At 38.0% G+C, this 19,376-nt stretch overlaps 1 protein-coding gene across 1 annotated transcript in view; it reads left to right on the forward strand.

The window, feature by feature from the left end:
* Positions 1 to 1,850: 1,850 nt before the first annotated feature.
* Positions 1,851 to 19,376, forward strand: part of MRPL12 (mitochondrial ribosomal protein L12) — a 339,601-nt gene continuing 322,075 nt past the window's right edge. Inside the window, exon 1 of the mRNA XM_044069725.1 lies at positions 1,851 to 2,027. Within this exon, the coding sequence (XP_043925660.1) occupies positions 1,851 to 2,027 (177 nt within the window). The remainder of the gene's footprint in view (positions 2,028 to 19,376) is intronic.

The raw sequence follows: 19,376 nt of genomic DNA on the forward strand, positions 1-19,376 counted from the left end.
GACTACCTGGAGTTAATCACATTGTGCATATGAACAGCTTTTTATAATTAAAGCAAACAATGAGAATGCCATGTACAACTACACTAAAAATTATTGACACTGTCAGGATTTGCCCATTGGGTGGAGACTTTGATGCTACTGAGGAATACAGAGAAATCTAGCAGAAGGAATACTCCACCCTCTCCTGCAGTTTAACTCAATCTTTAGGTTTCTTCTCTCCCTAAAATATGGTTCCAGCATTGTGCAAGTACTGGAAATCTGCTTGTACTCTTTAAAACTTTTATTTCCTTGCATTGGAGTCAAAGGAAGAGAAAGCCCACCTACTTTTTTTTTAAAGCTCAGCTTCTCACATACTTTGCAGACAAATTTGTCTCCGCCTGCATGACATATCCTAGACACAGTTAAATCTTAGATTAGCTAGTTATGATATTGAAATGTTAATCTTTTTAAATGTTAGTTGTTTATGTTAAGATAACTTAAATGTATCATCACAGATTTCTGTGACATTTAGAGAAAGGTCAGAAAATATTGGTCCACTGAAACCCTATCAATTTATGTAGACATTTGAAACCCATACTCGGGAAGAATAACATAATTTTATTGGACACAGAGCATTTTCTGAGGGATTTGTATTCATTTGTTAGTACATATGAGAATGTAGGTAAACTATTGCTAATTACTCTGGATGTGCAATCTTTGTTTACTGTTATCCCCAACCAGGTGGGGGTTGAACTTTTCAGGAAGTATTTATTAGATTATGGTTCGTATGACAGACTGTGTGTGGATTTTCTGTTTCTACTCATGGAGCTTATTCTAGAGAACAATTTATTCATGTTTGACGATGAGCTTCACAGACAACTAGATGGCGTAGCCATGGGCACTTGTGCCAATGGCTATGCCAATATTGTCATGGCTTCCTGGGAAAAACAAAATTTTTTGAGTGAGCATGGTAAACGCCTGAAATTCTATAGGAGGTGCGTAGATGACCTCTTCTTCTAGGGGGGGTGTGTGTGTCTATGTTTGATCCTTTCTTTTTGTATTTGAATGAGTGTACCAATTTTCTAAGGTTTACTATAAAGAGTTCTTTTAACTCAATTGATTTTCTGGATGTTAAGGTGATACAGAGGAATGATGGGGGGTTTGAGACTGAGATTCACATGAAGGAATGCTATAGAAGTAGCTACCTACATAGGACGAGTATGCACCCTCAACATATATTTAAAAATACTGTTAGGGGCCAAGGTTTGAGAACTTCGAGGCTAACTGCAAGCCATGATAAATTTGAAGGTTAGTTGGCTGAGTTGAGAACAAGGTTCCTACACATGGGATACACTGACAGAGAACTGCAGGGCGCTCTGAGAGAAGTAATGGACTGTAGGGATGCTGAGGGGAGGCCTTATTTCTCTGATAATGTACAGCCATCTCGAACAGTAGGTCGCCACAGGGGGGTGTATGAGAATGTCTGTCAACCGACTCTAGTAATACTAAAAGATTACAAGCTATTTTTTGCAGGAACTGGAATATCTTGTGCAGTGATGATGCTGTAAAGGAGTTAGTGGGTGAGACCCCGAGGTACACTTTCAGGAACAAGAAGAATTTGAAGAGACTTCTATGTGTACCTAAGTTACAACAGGGGAATGTACAGGTTGGTGATATGGGTCGAGGTGCCACCCTACCCTGTAACAGTTGTAATTAATGATAGTGGGGAGTTCAAACACCCAGATACGGGTAGAGCTTTTATGTTCAGACTCTCAGCCAACTGCAATAGCAGAAATATTGTATATTTGGCCTATTGTCTGATCTGTATGTCATTTTATGTTGGAATGACAACCAGAAGGCTGAGGGATCGGATGCGTGAACATCTGTATGATATAGGGAGGGAACTGGAAACCAATGCTCTAGCGAGACATGTCAAAGCTCATGGAGATGCACATAAATTTGTCTTCATGGTGATTGACAGGGTGTTAGGAGGTCTCAGAGGGGGTGACCTAAAATTAAAAGTTGAAACAAAAGAACTGGAATGGATTGTAAGACTCAAGGCTGGTATGGGGATGGGACTTAATGACAAGATTAACATTAAGCCCGTTTTATTAGGAAGGGACTTGCTTAAATTATTATATTTTTAATTTTTATTTGTATAGGAACTCACTTTGGTTGTTATAATATTTATTTGTCATATTTTCTACATATGATACTATGTTTGTAACATGCTATTGCAATTCTTATGGCTGTTTGCTCTGTTGCTTTAAATGAAGGTGGAGATTTTTGCACTTGCTTAATTGTCATGAACTGGTATAAAAGGAGTTTTTTAAGTTATAATCATTGTCTGATAAAGTGGCTTTGTCCACGAAAGCGCTCACCGTTTGTTGTGGAAATAAATCTTTGTATTTTTTATTTCGCAGCCTTGGTCTGTTGCTTCTAGTGTTTTTATGCTGTTTGACTGGATTTTGGAAGCACAGTTTACCGTAACCACTTATTTTTTGGTTTTGCTCACAGTTAAATCTTAGTTTAGCTAGTCAGGAACTGCTGTCAATCTTAAATGGGCAATTCTGACAATGTCAGAAACATAGCAGCTGTTAAAGAAAAAAAAAGACAGCTGTATAACTGTTTTCCACTGTTTTATTGCAGAGAGGAGGAGAACTTAACACTCCCAATTGCTTTGTTTTGCTATGAAAGGGATCAGTCAAGAGTTTAAAGGCAATTGTCACCACTTCTTACAAATTTCCATAAGCAGCAACACGATACTGAAATGTTAATCTTTTTAAATGTTGGTTATTTATGTTAAGATAACTTAAATGTAGCATTACAGATTTCTGTGACATTTAGAGAAGTCAGAAAATATTGGTCCACTACGAAATCTCGAGATCCCACACTCTCGACTTTCACAATTCCGAAGCCATAATGTCGAGATTGTGGAATCTCGAAATTGTTAAACAATCAAAAATGACATTTAAAAACGTTTTTGCAGGGGAGCAAGCCCCCCCCCACTCCCTGAATATACTAACTCCAAGATCACACGTCATTGAAGAGAATGGTAATGTTTCGTTCCACACTGTATAATCTACATTACCGTTCTCTTCAATGTACAGCAATCTCAGAATTAGTATATTTAGGTTGCAGGGGCTGTGGTGGGTGCAGGAGGGCTTGCCCCTGCAGAAACATGTTTTTAAATGTCATCTTTGTTTTACAATTTCGAGAGTCCACACCCTTGACATTATGGCTTCGGGACCCACATACACACACACACACACACATACATATATATATATATATATATATATATATATATATATATATATATATATATATATATACATACACACACACACGCACACACACAATATGGGTGCATACAAATCATTATTTGTAATAAACAACATAGTAGACTTAAGCATGATTAATGTATACAGTCATATTTTACTTGGTCACGCCACACATTGACCAAGACTGCATGTGCAACACAGTCAATGTCTTTATGTCAGTATTTTTTTTTTTGTATTGCTAAGTGCATTTATACTTGTTATTGTCTTTGCCAGTGTAGGCCAAGTCATGGCTGAGAAATGTCTAGGGACCAGTTCACTTTCCTGGTGATCATAGTATATATACATATGAAATAGAAAAAAAAAAAGGATTGTGAACATGACAGAATAATTAAGGAACTAGTAAAGCATATTTTAATTCTGCATCATTCATGAGAGAGAAAAAACCTTCCCACTGAAGGCATTGGGAAGTAGCAGACAAGACTTTGTTGGGAGCCCTACTATTTATAATACAGCAAGGGTCATTTACTGCCGTGAGATTTTTCACGCCTCAGCATGACAGTGTGGGGGAAGGTCTGTCATTTCTTTTAGAACTACAAAAGTTCTCATCACAAAAGCCTGCTATTTACCTACATTCTTTTGTTGGAAGTAGCTAACAGCTATTTATAGCATAGAACAAGCTCTGACAGACACACAAATGAGGCTCAGTCAGGAAAACAGAAGTAGCCCTGTTACAGAAGGTGTGTTTGCCATTCTATCTTAATGGCATGAGAAAACGACACCACTTCCTTATGTCTAGTATGACTCATAAAGTGGATTGAAATGTATTCTGGGAAGAACGAATGAAAGCAGGAAAATAAGATCACGTTACCAAGGTAGGCCCCATCTGCCATTTTTCGGGAAACACAGAAAAATTGTAAAAGAAGAACTTGAGTGATTTTGAAGCATTAAAATAGCTCAGAACCCAAAGATACAATGAAAATAAATGTTTTTTTTTTAGTTCCAAGGCAGAGTTATCCTTTAAGGGCAGATGTACTTCTCTGGGCTGGGTGGGTACGGAGCATAAAAGTGCTTTTAAAGTACAAATGAGATTTACTCTATGTATTTACTTTGCTTGTGTTAGATATTCCTTACTGTATAAATATGCAAGTAATGTTAAACAGTGAGATTTTTTAAAACTTTACATAACTGCTCTATGTGGTATTACAAGTATGGTAGCTGCTGTACTTCTTAATTCTCGTGTGTGTGTGTGTGTGTAGATATATATATATATATATATATATATATATATATATATATATATATATATATATATATATTACAAAGGAACAAAAATGTATATTTTTTTGTTCATTAAAAGTGCCATTTCCAAATTTCTTTTTCTGAATGGTTTTATTTTTGACCATGCATTTCTTGAATTTAGTAAACTCATGGATTTATCTTTTTCAGTAAGTTTTACTTTATGTATAGTGTCAGTTTTGATAGTAATGTAATTTTCTGACTGGCTACTTGCAGTGGCGGCTGGTGACTTCAAATTAAAGGGGGGGCTGCAGGAGACAGCTGAATGGGTGGTGCCAGTGGGAAGGGGTGTGGCCAACTAAAAGGGGGTGGAGTTATGCTCAAAACCACAACAACTGGAACTTTAATTTAAATACGCTGCCCTTGGTGCCAAACCATTATTACGAGAGTCCAAGACAAAATGACGTGTAGAAGAAAAAAATATTTTAATGCATTGGCTACATGACAACTTACTTAATATCTAGATGGAAACACGAAGGTTGTGAGGCATGAAAAAATAAATTGCTTAAATACATTTCTGGAATGCCAGTGAAAAGCAGTTCCAATTATAATTTATATTCAACTTTGTAAAATTACCAAGTAACATGCTGAACGTAGCAATCTCTGTGATACCCCCACTTGTAAAAATGTTTCTTATCCAAAAAAGTTGTTGTCAGGCAGCAGGTCTATCTACTTGTTTCATAGAGAAGACATGATCAAAATAAAAAATGAACAGCAAACAAGAAACAAGCTCAAGATAAATTGCTTAAAGGATTACTGCACAAGTTATGGACCACACATGATAGATTGGCATTCTGTTTAGTTTATGGGTAAAGCCTGCAAAGTTGACTACAAGTCTCCAACAAATGTAATGAGCTTCTGAAAGTACTGTAATCCTGTCCTTTATTACAAATAATGTCATATGCATTTCAATACCTAAGGCTTTTACGTTATCTAGTTATGTAAATATTCTCTTCATGGCAGCAACAAAAAGGCTTTCAATGTTGGTAATTCTTTAACGGTATGCTTATTGAACCTTACTTGCATCTTGACAATCTCCGACAAGCTTACCTGATGGTCATTAAAGCATTGCTACTTAAACACAGAGCAACAGGGCACTGCAACAGCATGCATTTTCACAATAATAAGCACAAATCAACAGTATAAAAATGACCGAAAACCACAACATTCTGCAAAATCAAGGACAGATGAAAAAGCCATGGTTGTACTTGTGGTCTACCTTGGATGGGGGAATACTCTCCACACTTACACTGCATAACTGCTCCTTGCCTTGCTTGGACACATCCAAAGCCACTACAGTGGGGAGTGGGGTGCAACAAGTATGTCACAATTTGAAATGCCTCTGGCTGACAGTGATGGCTCATACCTATCAACCTCAGAGCAAGAAATCTGGACAAAGCCATACATAGAAGTGGGACACAGGCCCAAAAATAAGAAATTTTAAATATTGCTCTTATAAACTTAGAACAATAATAGACTAGTAGCAGGTCTTGCATTAGTATGAATTTTCTGAAGGGTGTGAAATCTGAAACTCAAATGTCTGCCATTATTTTCTAACATCAGTCTTTAATGATTTGCCACTAATTTGCCAGAAAAAACACAATTTTATGAAAAACTGACCAAAAATGTGATGCAAAAGTATAAAATTGCCACACACTACAGCTGGGAACCTGTCAAAGAAGGGACACCTTTTTAATATTAGTACTGTTAACTTGAGCAGCTGACAAAATAAGGGCATCTACATGCATTTCTGAAATAAAAGTAATCTATAACTCTGATCATTAGTTATTTATAAAATTGTAAATCCTCCAAGTTTTCTTCCAAAATTGCCATTTTATAGGGGAGTTATTAGGGGGAGAGCAATATTTTGAGCCAAAAGTTGGGGACATGTGAGAGGTTTGGATATTCCTAATTCTATAAAGCGATTTATTTGCATGTACCTCTCGGCCTCTTAATGCAGGAAATCTGGACAAGGCCAAATGTATTGGGAGAACATACAAACAGTACTAAAAATTACTCTTGTATAAACTCAAGACAGTTGATAGAACAACAGGTCTTGCTTTAGCATACATTTTTCTGAAGGTTATGACGTCAAACTCAATGTCTGTCATTATTTAGTGACTTCATTCTTAAATGATTTGCCAGAAAACCACAAATTTTATGAGGAACAAACCAAAAATAAGAAGCAAAAATCTAGACAGTTGAGAGGTATAGTTCAGCCGGGACTGTCTTTGAGTTTACTGCCCTCCCCCTCTCACAAAATAATGGTCGAATGGAGCCTCCACCCTGCAGCCATTCCAATGTCCCATTCCTTGGTTATTTCTCCCCCATTTACCATAAATACTGTAATGTGCATGCTGCTTCACTACTGCGATGATTTGGATTTCATTTGAAAGTTTTATTTTGCATTTTACAGCACAAACACTAATATATATATCTGCTAAACAAAGCAATGCAGTCTCACAATGAAAACAGACTTTGCATTAAAACTTATCTGCTCTTGAAACTCACATTCATTGAAACCCACAGTCAAAGAAAATGCATTTTGCCAGTGGCAGAAAAATGCTTTGCTAACAGTACAGTAATTTCTGTGCTGACAATAGCAGCTGACTAGGGTTGACAGTAGTATTTGGCTCTCCAAGAAGGGAGTGGAAGATCAGTGGTTAAAGTTACTTGAGGTTTAGGACAAGGGAGTGTTTTGTGCGTACTCATGTGTGCACACAGACACACACACACACACACAGAGTAGCGGGAGTCCGCAGAAATTGGTCAGGTTGGCTTATAATATTTGCAAATGAAACTAAAACAGTGAAACACTTCCAGATCAAAACCATTATAGTGCAAAGTACAATTTTCGTTCATTCTGTACTTAAATACCCTCCCTTGCATATCTGTGTACAGAACACTGTCTACTCACTTCCTTGAGGTTTAGGGCAGGTGAACGTTCTGTACACATGCATGCTGGGGGAGTCTGCATTTTAAGTATTTTGTCACGCTTGGGTGACTTACCTTCTGCACAACTGTATGTGCTGCAGGGGCTGCCAATTAGGATCTTCATTCTAATGGCCAATATTTTTTGTTAAATCCACAAGGGGGGAAAACCAGACAAAAGCTGTTCGAAAACATTTCTGTTGCTGATGCTGCTAAGGAGTAAGGGTGATCTTTAACTTTAGTCACATCAACTTTGGGTGAAAATATAGTACAGGTCTGTAAAATTTATTGGACGCCTGCTACGAATGTGCAGATATGCGTTCATTAAAGTCTGTGGAACTATGCCTGACTGAAGTCACTGGGGAAAATACAGTTTTTTTTCGGCCATGGTTTCAAAAAAGTTTACAAAGCTTTTTATTGAAACAACTACTCAAGTAAATAGCAGTAGACTTTGGCAAAATGAATTGCAACACTTAGCTCACCAGATGCCATAATCCAGTACCCAAGTGAAACAAAACAGTTGAAACAAACCACGTTCATCTTTTGGAAGAATGTTCCATTTACAAACCATTATCCTCATGGGTTTGGAACAGAACAACCAAAAAATGTTTTGTACCAAAATCACAAGCCCACGATAAAGCACTCTTCTAATGTAGAGGTATAGTACCTAGATGTAGTAGTTGAATTCCTGACTATGCTAATAGTCTAGTCTACTTTTCAGCAGAGCTCCTTGCCTGTTTGACCAAAGCAGGTAAATTGACTTCTCTGGTATCCGTACAAGCCCATGTGTAAGATGAGGAAAAAACTTTTGTAAATAAATACTCACTGAATACGAACTGCAGGGATAGTTTTTAAAGATGTATGCTCAACCGAATGAGAGAGCTGAGGTAGTCAAGAAGCAAAAAAGAAAAAAGTATTTAACTGCATTCTAGCTCTGTATTGCCAAGAATTTATTTGGGTGGAGGGCAGCTGCTTGCTAAGGTGGAAGGAAGGATGCATAGATATTGTAGCCATAAGATGCTGTGATGGAACAGCTACCTGAGGATATTGGTTTTTACAATGGAAATGGCCTAAACTGTGACTCTGCATTTGTAAGTACGGGTATGCTTTTTTTTTACTTGGACAGTTTACTGGTTAGGAGAACAGGTAATTAATATTTTAACTTTTATGGCACTGTTTGTGAAGTGACAGTCATGGACTGACTACTGTGTGTGTGTTTTAAAAGTATAAAGTATCACTTAGGTGGTATACAAAAGAAGCATTTTAAAAGATGCACTACTTTGCTGCAGTCCCCCTTCACTCCACATTCAACACTTTCCAAAGTATCTGAATCGTAAATGCTGTCTGGTAGTCCATTGCAGCTTCATGAAAATTCATACATTTGGTTTACTTCATGATCAGTTTGCTCTATTTTAGCAGTTGCGTGCTATGCAAGAAAGCTACTTCTAAATTTTAAATTGGTAACTAGATTCATTGGCAGTTTGCAGTTCATAGGCAGTGTGGCAGATCCTCATTAAGTCTGGTTGGCTTATAATTGCAAACTTAAGCCAAAACAGCATTTCCAGAATGAAATCATTAAACAGTAAAACAGCAACTTTCATTCAGTCTCTCCTTAATATTTTATATTATTTTTAACCACATTGTTTATCCAGAATGCAACAGTATTTGTAGTGAAAACCTCTTAATAAAGAAGCAGCAGCTTTTCCATGTGGCACATGATGAATTGTCCAAAGCTTGGCTTTACTAAGTAACAAATAATGCCGTTCGTAGGTAGAAGTGTGAAAAATGAAATTGAGGTAGATAATTGCACATCACCCATAAAACTGAGGTAACAGTAACAGCATTTTGAATGCACTTATCTGCCAAATCTTCTCATTTTGTTGACCACAAATCTTTAATTGATATTTCTGTAGTTCAGCTGCAGTGTGCTGCAATTCCGTATTTGACTGGGGTGAACATTTTTGATTTTATGTTGGCGTACACATTTGTAAGCTGTATTATTGTTTGCTGGGAAGTGACTGCCCCACTCAGCGCAGTGATCTCCAGCTGTGGTATTAAAGTGAAGTACAACACATTAAATTTAGAAGGGTCAAATGGTATACGCTTCAAAGTAACACAGATACATGTGTGTGGGTGCACATGCTGTTTCCCTTTCACCCACTGTAGCCAAATACCCCCATCTAGTGCAGTGAAGGCTGCTGTGCCAAGCATTTTATTCCAGAAAACTGTGATTCTTTTAGTGCAGCAGAAATGCTCGACTGGGTCTGAATGGTGCCCACCATTTATAAGTTTTGAAAAATTATATTCATCCATCCATTGCGGTTTGCCATAGCTGCCAAATATCTTTCTTTGCAAGCTCGGACTGATATGGGGGTATCTGTCCCCCCTTATTAACTGTATATATATTCTAAGTGGCCAGATGGGATCTGCTGCTTGAGCCATACTTGTTTCAAGCATCGATTGCAGTTTTGTAGTGAAATAAAATGGTTAACTTTGTTTAGCCACTGCATGTCCCCCTCTAGTACCCTTGCACATAATACACAAGGGCTATATGTAGGATAGCATAAATGGTATATGCTGCCTCTGGTGCATTCATCCCTGTTGACAGAATGGCACATTATTATCTCCCACACACTCTCCGTTCTACGTATGCAGATCAGCACCCAGCCACATCATCTTCCATGCATTGAGGCTTCACTCGGATTGCTGCTTGGCAGCTGTCTGTGTACTGGTGAGGTAGCATTTTGTTAGCTTGTATGGTCCACTAAATGATCGTGAAGATTTTTTTTTTCTTAATCTTTGAACTAAATTTTCTTGCTAGATTCTTAGCCCCCATACCATAAACTTTGCTGCAACTGTGTGGTGATATGCCATTCAGCATCACAACTGCAAAATTGCCATTTAAATCAGAATTGCACAAAGTTTGTTCAGACTTTAGTGGCATAGACCCTTATTGGGAGTTTTTTGCCCAAGTGCCACAATTCTGAATGTTTATTTTGGTAAACATTTCAAGAGATTACTAACTTTCAGCATTTTTACACCAGCTTTTTCTGTGTGCTGTGCTTGAGACTGCAGTTGGTGAACAACTGCATTGCCTTTATGCATTTCTGTTCTTGCTTTGCAAACAGGGATTGTCATTTTATGTAGTGACTGTAAAATCATCCTTTAAGCAGAAGAATTACTTTTTAAGATAATTGCCCAATGACACTTTACATGGCTTGGATGTATGACATATGTTTTGAGACCTTTGTCCCATGATGTTAGTTACTGCTAAAGCTTAGTGCACCTTTAATTTGGTGGGTGTGCTCTTGGGACTTTTATCTTCTGAGTTTTTATCCCATATTTATAAGATGTCATCTATGGAGCCTTGTGAACAGCTGCCTTGTGCTTGTACCTTATGTTTAGGTTCAGTGCTTGTAAGCCAAGGCCTGTGCCTGTCCCTCTCTCTATCCCCTGAATTTGGGTTAAGTGCTTATTGGCCTGGGTGTGACTGCCTTGACACCTCCTTCCGAATTTGGGTCCCATACTTGTTGGCCAGAACCTGTCTATTTCAAAGTCTCCTGAATTTGATTTGTGTGCCTCCCAAACCTGGAGCTCATGCTTGTAGGCCAGGGCCTGTTCCTCTTAATGCCTTTCTAATCTGGGTCCCTTGATTATTGGCAAGGGTTTATTCATCCCTTGAGTTTTCAAGTATGGTTCTACTCTTGTGCTGTAGTGGTTAATGTTTGACGTCACAGCTCCATCTTCTGAATGTTATTCCTGTATCTCTAGTTATTGTATTTTTGTCAGTTTCATGGTTGTTGTCCTTTTGGGTTTCTTCCAGTTGCCCAGGTTTCTGCCAAACAGCCAGTTCTTGTATTGGGCTGTGTAAATTCTCAGTACCGGTAGCGTTTGTTCTAGTGCGTATTTCCTGGGTCATGGCCGAGGAAGGTACACAAGTTCTTTTTGCATCTTTGCAAAAGTACTGTTAAAGACCTTAAAATAAACACCAATTCACAGGCACACCACACTTTTGTAGACGCCTCTGAGCAAGCAACTGCTGTTGCAGTTAAGTTAAACTTTTAATTTCTGTATATACACCACAGATGTACAAGAAAAGATATTTGTTTTTCCCCTTTACTAAGGCATGCAGCCATGTTGTAGATGCACTCAGATGTCTGCTCATCAGTTTGCTTGGTGACATTAGCATGAAATGTAGGGGTAGGGTTTCACTGTAGGAGTTCGTACTACACACTTTTTTAAATTATGAATAAAACAATGTTTGTTTTCACAGCCTGTAATTACAAACTAAGCATTTCATACCTTAGAATCGTTCCTCAAATTATATTGTCTTTTAATGAGCTGCTTTTACATGCATTGAGCTGTATTGTGGTAAAGAAGTTTACTGTGTCATGCATTGTGTGATTCATGGTTGTTTCTGTCTAGCCTGTTTTTCTCTTTTTTTTTTTGATGGATGTGCCCACAGTGTTCAAAGCATTCTAAAAATTTTACACTATTGCAGATGATTTTGAATCCATGGTCACTCTGATGTGCTGCTGTCCACTCAGTAATGTTAAGATGCTAGTCTTTAGCGTGTCGGTCACTGAAAAACATGACCTTCTGGTGTACATGTGACACAGATGCTTGTAATTTTTAAAAGTTTTATTCCACAAGATGGTGTGTGTATGTATGTATATAATTCATGATCACTTAAAACACAGTATTCACTATTAATGGCAATTAACATATATTCTGTCTGTGTCCATTTTTGTAAACAGAACTTCAAATACCATCAAAGCCGTGTCAATCTTTTCTACTGGCAACATTTTGCTGGTTATGCAAGACGGTTTCTGTGTTAGATGTTTGTTAAAATAGTGTCTAACTGGTATCTATGTTTGTGAGTTAATTATATCTGCAGTGAGTACCGTGCCATGTTGCACTTAATGGCAGAAAGCATTTGTGTCTTGTGCAGAAAAAGAAGCGTAAAAGAAACTGGTTTTCCTTGGGTTGCACAGAGGTCCTCTTGCTGTAGTGCAACATATTAGATGTGTAAACAGCTGTAGGTAGGTTACTTCGTTGTCAGTTTCTCATTATGGCATAAATGAGGCTCACAGAAGAGCAGTACATCAGAACTTATCAAATTTAATTTAAAGAATCTGCCACAGTAATACATTGAACTTTCACAAGGGAGGCAAATCCCTGTGCAGATTGTGCATTCCCACAGTTAAATTGTAATTGAATGTGTTTATCTAGTTCAGTATTTTGCTGACTTGGTAAGTGGTGTTTGGCAGACTTCTAATTTGTGGTCGATTATGTGTCTTGTTCCCTACAGACTGTCATGTGTTGTAAACAAGTGGTAGTTGTGCTGTACAGGACTGCTGTGCTAGAGTGAATGCACTGGCTACCCCAGTTGTACTCTGCACCACAGATGAATTAACGATTGTGTGAATGCAGTAACAGCATTATATTAAAACTGTTTTGCTGATGTCCTGAAACGTACCTTAGCACTACAGCATGCAGTGCATAAACTACCAAACAGCACTTTCCTTCATTATATATAAAATGAAATTTAAAATTTTCCATTTCCTTGCACTGGCGTCACTGAAGAAAATCTAGAAACTTTACACTTGCATCACTGACCTCTCTCAATGATATCGCATTAACCTATGGTAAAGTCACAACTTGAAAAGCTAATTTTTAAATTTTCCCAAAAACAGTCCCCAAAAATTAAGGAAGGGCAAGCAGGAAAATACATTTGCAAATTTCCCAAATAGAAAAGGAGATGAGACCAGAGGTCATAGTTTGCATTGACTCAGAGTGCTAGTCCTTAGATGTGCTTCCAAGTCTCACACAACCTTGGGAATACATAGCTGACTGACATGTAGCAAAACAGAAGATCAGCAAAGAAGAAACATATGCATTAAACATATAACATTAAAAACCATAAACAGTAATATGCAACTCTGACAGTATACAGATTCCACGATTGCCATTTTTTGAGGTACTGAAATTTCAGAATTTTTGTAGCAGGGGTGTTAGGGGGTGTGACACCCCTGCAGTGGCCCAATAGTCAAGGAGCCTCGATCCTCACCACTGGCAACAGTGAGGGGTGTACACAATGGGAGGATTACAAATACCGTCGCAGTAAAGTACAATTTCCCTCGAGCACACCGAGATCACAGTCAGTCTGGGGCTGATTTCTGCTTCTTTCTCCAGATCCCTAATAAGACTCCCCACTGGCACAGCTGTAGGGTTAAGATCTCAGCTGAGGGGTCATGCCAAGACCTGTTCAACCAGTGCTTAGTGTCCCTGCCCAAGTAGTTGACCCACGCACACTTTGAAATTTGATTTGTATACAAACACACAGACACTTCTGGGGAAGGCTGGCACGAGTTTACTAGCTATGCCCCCTTCTGCCTAGACTATAAAGTAGTTATCACTGCTACAAACCCCTTTCTATCTGCTACTCGGAGGCCCTTACTAAAGGGTGACCAATGCTACTGTGTTGTTGTTGTGTCTTTTGGCTTTTCCCGGTTAGGGGTCGCCACAGTGGAACTCCGGTCCGCTAATGATTGGCAGTAGATTTTTATGTGCCGAGTTGCCAGCCCTGACACACAACCTTCAACGAAGGTAGCCCATTCACGCATGTTTCCACACAGAAGACGCTGTAGCTGAGAATCAAACCAGACCGCGTCTTGCTGTGAGGCGACAGCACTACCGCAGCACCACCACTGCAGCTATGTTACTATTATCCAAATGGTAGTTTTTGACCACGTGTCAGACTATTAGAATTGGCCTGTACAGTTTCGCCAAATACATATTCAAGTACTGTAAAAGCTTAAATATCTCTTACAAATATCAGCAACAAAGAGTATTCAAACAATACAGTAACTACAGAGTTCAGAATCGCTGGAAATATTTTAAAACAACATTGCAGGACAGTCTCAAATATAGAAAACCTCTAAACTAATCTTTACTATATTCCTATGTATATCTAAGAGAGAGAGACTATGTCCCAAGTCTTGCTTACAGATAACAGGCAGGCAGAAGTGCTGAATGGATGTTTCTATGTCCAAGACAAGATACAAAATGGACAGTCTCTCTCTGAGAGAGTTCTTAAATTAATATCCCTTATTACTGCTGGGATAGCTTGAATGACATAATTTTTTGTCACCTGACTTTAGTTCCCAAGCTAAACCAGAACTAACATCTCTGTGTTAAAAATGCGTACATGTCAGATGTGCAGCTGCTAGGAAGCCATAAAGCAATAAAACGCTTTTACGTTTTAAACTTGGTAAATTCTGTCCATGACAGTAGAAAAAAACTTTTAGCTCTAGACATCCTGTCTTCTTGCCACATTGAAACTTTTATAGCACATCGTAAAGCACTTAATTTCAACTTATTTTCTTGATGTTTTCTAAGGTAAGTCTGTAAGTCCAGCTTCTACTATTAAAACATACATTTGCACAAGTATATAGTTTATATTCATTTCTGTTATTTTCCAGTAAGGTACACTGTGGACACATCCTTGAAACTCAGTACTGTACAAACCCCGTTCAACACACACTTCTGCACCAGTAGTTTAATATACACATAACACATGGTTCTTTTACATTTGAAGGACAAGCATATGAATCATATTAATATTCACAAATGATATGCAGTTATTTACAAAATTCCAGATAGCTGGGCTGGTAGCGTCACAGGGGGTACCACTTGTTAGTTTTGATTTTCAATATTTTGACATTAAAAAGTATGCTGTAAAGAAAGAAAATACTTTTGCGCCAATTTTTTGCTTGCCATGTAGCCTAGAATATAGTATAATATATGTAGTCTATGATGCTTTAATAGTTACTTGCCGTATCATAACACAGGTGCCAAGTACTAAACTTCATTTGATCGTAACCTTTTTCAGTGTACTTATTTTCTTATTTTGTACTATACTAGTATTACTTTTTACAGTTTAAATTTGAAATGCTGATTTTTATTTTGTGTGTGGCATTGTATTACATGTTTGCCTTTTCTGAAACAGGTAGACAAGAACAAAACTACATTGCTTGGTTTCACCTTTTAATAGGCTTGTTCAGAATATCTTATGACTGCAGTCTCTTACATGTGCAGGTCAGAAATTCTGTAGCAAGAAATATGTTATACAGATTGCACTGTCTGCAGATGGTAGAACCTTGTAATAACAACAAAAAAGTCTTGGTGGAGCACTTTTTGGGGGGAATGGGTTAGCTTGCATATTTTTTAAATATGTTGGCACTTTCTTAATGATTCAACTTATGTGGTTGCACAGTACTGCATTAACGTACTTTTGACTGGCTTACCCTTTCAGTATCCATACTGACAAACGGGAGCAGAGACTGGTCAATGTTCTTAAACCTCAGATGGAGGACAGAACAGCAGATGTATTTCAGATGATTAGTAGATGTGTAAGGGTAGCAAACCTTTTCAAATTAAGATCTACAATAGCAGAGGCAGGTTTCTCTTGTAAAAGTTGTAGACCCTCCACATAGAAAAAAATATTTCAGATATTAATGATGATAGTGTATGCTTCTGTTTAATTTTGAACATTTTAAAAATACCAAAAACAAGGTTTAAATGAACGAGATAGACTTTGTGCGCGCGCACACATTTCTTTTTAATAAAAATAAGTGCTTTCATCCTACTGGACTAACATGAATACAGCTTGCATACACACAAATTCTTCACACCGTGAGGTCATAACCAATAAACCAGTAAAAATGTGTATCAAAAATTCTAACTAACCCTAATTAGAAACTAAATAATATCCAAATATAAGAATAAAACTAATGGTCATTCAAGTCAGCTCTGAGTGGCATCCGTTTTGTTTTACCACTCATACTCCTTAGAATCTAATAAATTCTCAGCATCTCTCCCTTCGATGTCAGATCAATGACATCTATAACATTAAAGTGTAAGAAGCTTTAAAAGTTCTGTTTTTTTAAGTATGTTTGTACAATGCATTCTTACTGTTTTTCTTCCTAATCTCATAATAATGTTCGTATATCCTAAATTTCATTTTTCTCATAGTCTTACCTGTATAAAAGTGACAGGTCAAGCATTCAGCAACACGGACTACATTGATGGTTTCAAAATTACAGTAAAAAGGAGCCCAGTGACTAATCTCAATGTTAGAGAAAAAGAAATATGTCGAATTCATAATTTACACTGGCTACATTTATTACAAGAAAATGTGTCCTTAACTTGACACTTGGTATTCCTTTTGTTTCCTGAAGTACTGTCCAACATATTTTTCACATTTATTCTTCTTTGTTCACAAATACAGGTTTGTTTCCTTTTATGTCATGAACCAGGGAATCTCCTTCCAAAATCCTCCAGTTATTCCTGATGATCTCTTTAATAGCTGGCATATGAAGAGTACAAGACAAAAATAAAGTTCAAATTAAAATTCAAATTAAATTTGAATTCTCTGTAGGAGCCTTACAGCCCATAGGTCCATATTCTGTAAAAGGTTTGTATAAACCTGACTTATGAGCAAGAGCTTCCTTTGCTATACAATCCATTAAGGGAGACCAGATAACTCCTTTGCTTAAATGTAACTTTTAAAATGTAATTCACTCTCTTTACTGGACATTCTGCTTGCTGTAATCATTTGACCCTTTGCTATGTTACTCTTCAAGCTTTTTTTTTTTTTTTTAGCCAAAGTAGTAGTAATTTTCTCATTCTTTAATGGTTTGCTCAACTTGATGTCCAAAAAAAAAAAAAAAAAACTCACTTTACTGTAGGTCATGGTAAAGCTTTAAAAAAATAGTTGTCTTGTTCATGCAGTCATTAAATAAACATCTTTAAAAAAACAATGTTGCCTGATCAAACCATCAAACTATCAATAAAATGTAAGATTTTATTTAAATAGCAAAAACACTATCATAAAGGAATACATTTTTCCAATGTCCTACAACAATACTGGCATAGCTTGGAGTAATTGCTGCTCCCATTGCTTGAACTTGTTGGAAGTGTTCATTCCCAAATAAAAATAATTATGCTTTAAAACCAATTCCAATAAGGAATACACCAACTCTAGTTCCCTTTCAGAAAATGGCCCCTATTTTAAAACCAGACCAATCTCAAATCTGTTGTGACTGTATATAACAGGGGTGTGCAAACTTTTTGATTTGTGGGCCACATTGAGTTCTAACATTTGACAAAGGGGCCGGAACAGGAGCAGATAGATGGCATGCTTTGAAAACATCACCTCATTGGGGGAAAAATACACATCTTGGGATATGGAGAAAACACGTGCTTTACTTTCCAATGAAAATGAAGAAAAGCATTACAATAAAATCTCTGACTTCGAAATGAGTCTTTAAACACTGAAAATCAAATAAATGACCATTTTATTTTAAAGCACTGAAAGTTCTGTTATCCTTCAGGATATCACCATCACTCTCCTCCTGACTGTCTTTTTTTTCAAAAACGGTAGGAGATGCAGATGTACTTGTCCTGTTCCTTTTATTCAATTTGTTTCCCCGGTGCCAAAAGTCAACAACAACCAGTGCAAGGACGAAACAGTTGCAGCAAGTCAGTCTGTGAAGCGTTATATTTGACCTGCGTGCACTGTTTATTTTAACAACGTGCGTATCACGGAGACACACGCATTTTAATGGGAGCAGTGTTGTTGGTCTCCTTTTTTAGCCAGCGCATCAAAGTCTGGAGTTAGTTTTGTTGTGGCGATTCTCAGGATGGATCTGAGGTGTAGGTCTGTTAACTTGGATCTGTGGCTGGCTTTGTTGATGTTCATGATGCTGAAGGTCTGTTCACACACGAAGGTAGAGCCGAACAAAGCCAACATCATCTGCGCTTTTCACCTTAGATTTGGAAACGCGGCATCATTGAGTGAAGCATAGAAATCATTTAGTTTGAGAGCTGAACTTCTCTTTTAAGGCAGGGTCGGACTGAAGGTCGATCAGTTCGAGCTGAAGCTCCTCTGGAGCTGTTTCGGGGTCTTGTGACAGAGGAAGGGCCACCAATTGAAGTGACTTGTCAATTTTGTCGAAATCCAAAAACCGACGGCAGAATTCTCCGTGCAGTGCATCCAGTGACTAACTGTATTTCTTTACTTTTGCTCCGGCCTCTTTCAGCATGGCTAGTCTAGGAAAATGAGTGAATGACTTGTTCAAAATCTGCCTGGAGAATAAAGCCAGCTTGGATTTGAAGGCTTTCACGTTTGTGTACATGTCATGCACAAACTGCTCCTTCCCCTGCAGTTTCACGTTGAGCTCATTCAAGTGTGAAAATACGTCCGTAGCAAACACAAAGTCATACATCCAGCTCTTGTTGCTCAGCTCAGGAAATTCATCAGTCTTCTCCTGCTGCTCCAAAAACACGCCAATCTCCTCTTTGAGCTCCCACACTCGTTGAAACACTTTGCCCAAACTCAACCAGCGGACACGGGAGTGATAAAGCCGGTCCTGGTGATCCGCATCAGTTTCCTCCAGGAACGCAATGAACTGACGGTGCTGAAGTCCCCGTGCGCATATGAAGTTGACGAGTTTCACCACAGGATTCACAACATGATTCAGCTGTAACACCGATTTACATAGAGATTCCTGGTGGATGATGCAGTGGAGGAAAATGACATCCTGGTCAGGGTTTTCATCTTTCACTTTATTCTGGATTCTCCTCAGCAGGCCAACGTTTTTTCCCCGTTAACGTCACCACAGATGGATCTCCGAATTTAACAAGCTTACTCCAGGGAAGCTTCATGTTTTCGATGGCAGCAGACACCCGTTCAAACAAGTCCTCTCCCCGTGTTTGTCCTTGCAGAGACTCCATTGTCAAAAACTCCTCCGTTATTTCAAAAGTTTAGTTGATTCCTCGGATAAAATTGAGGAGCTGAGCAGTGTCTTTGATATCGTTGCT

This window comes from Protopterus annectens, chromosome 4.part0, assembly GCF_019279795.1.
Source record: "Protopterus annectens isolate FY-2018-M chromosome 4.part0, PAN1.0, whole genome shotgun sequence".
Classification (NCBI taxonomy): domain Eukaryota; kingdom Metazoa; phylum Chordata; order Ceratodontiformes; family Protopteridae; genus Protopterus; species Protopterus annectens.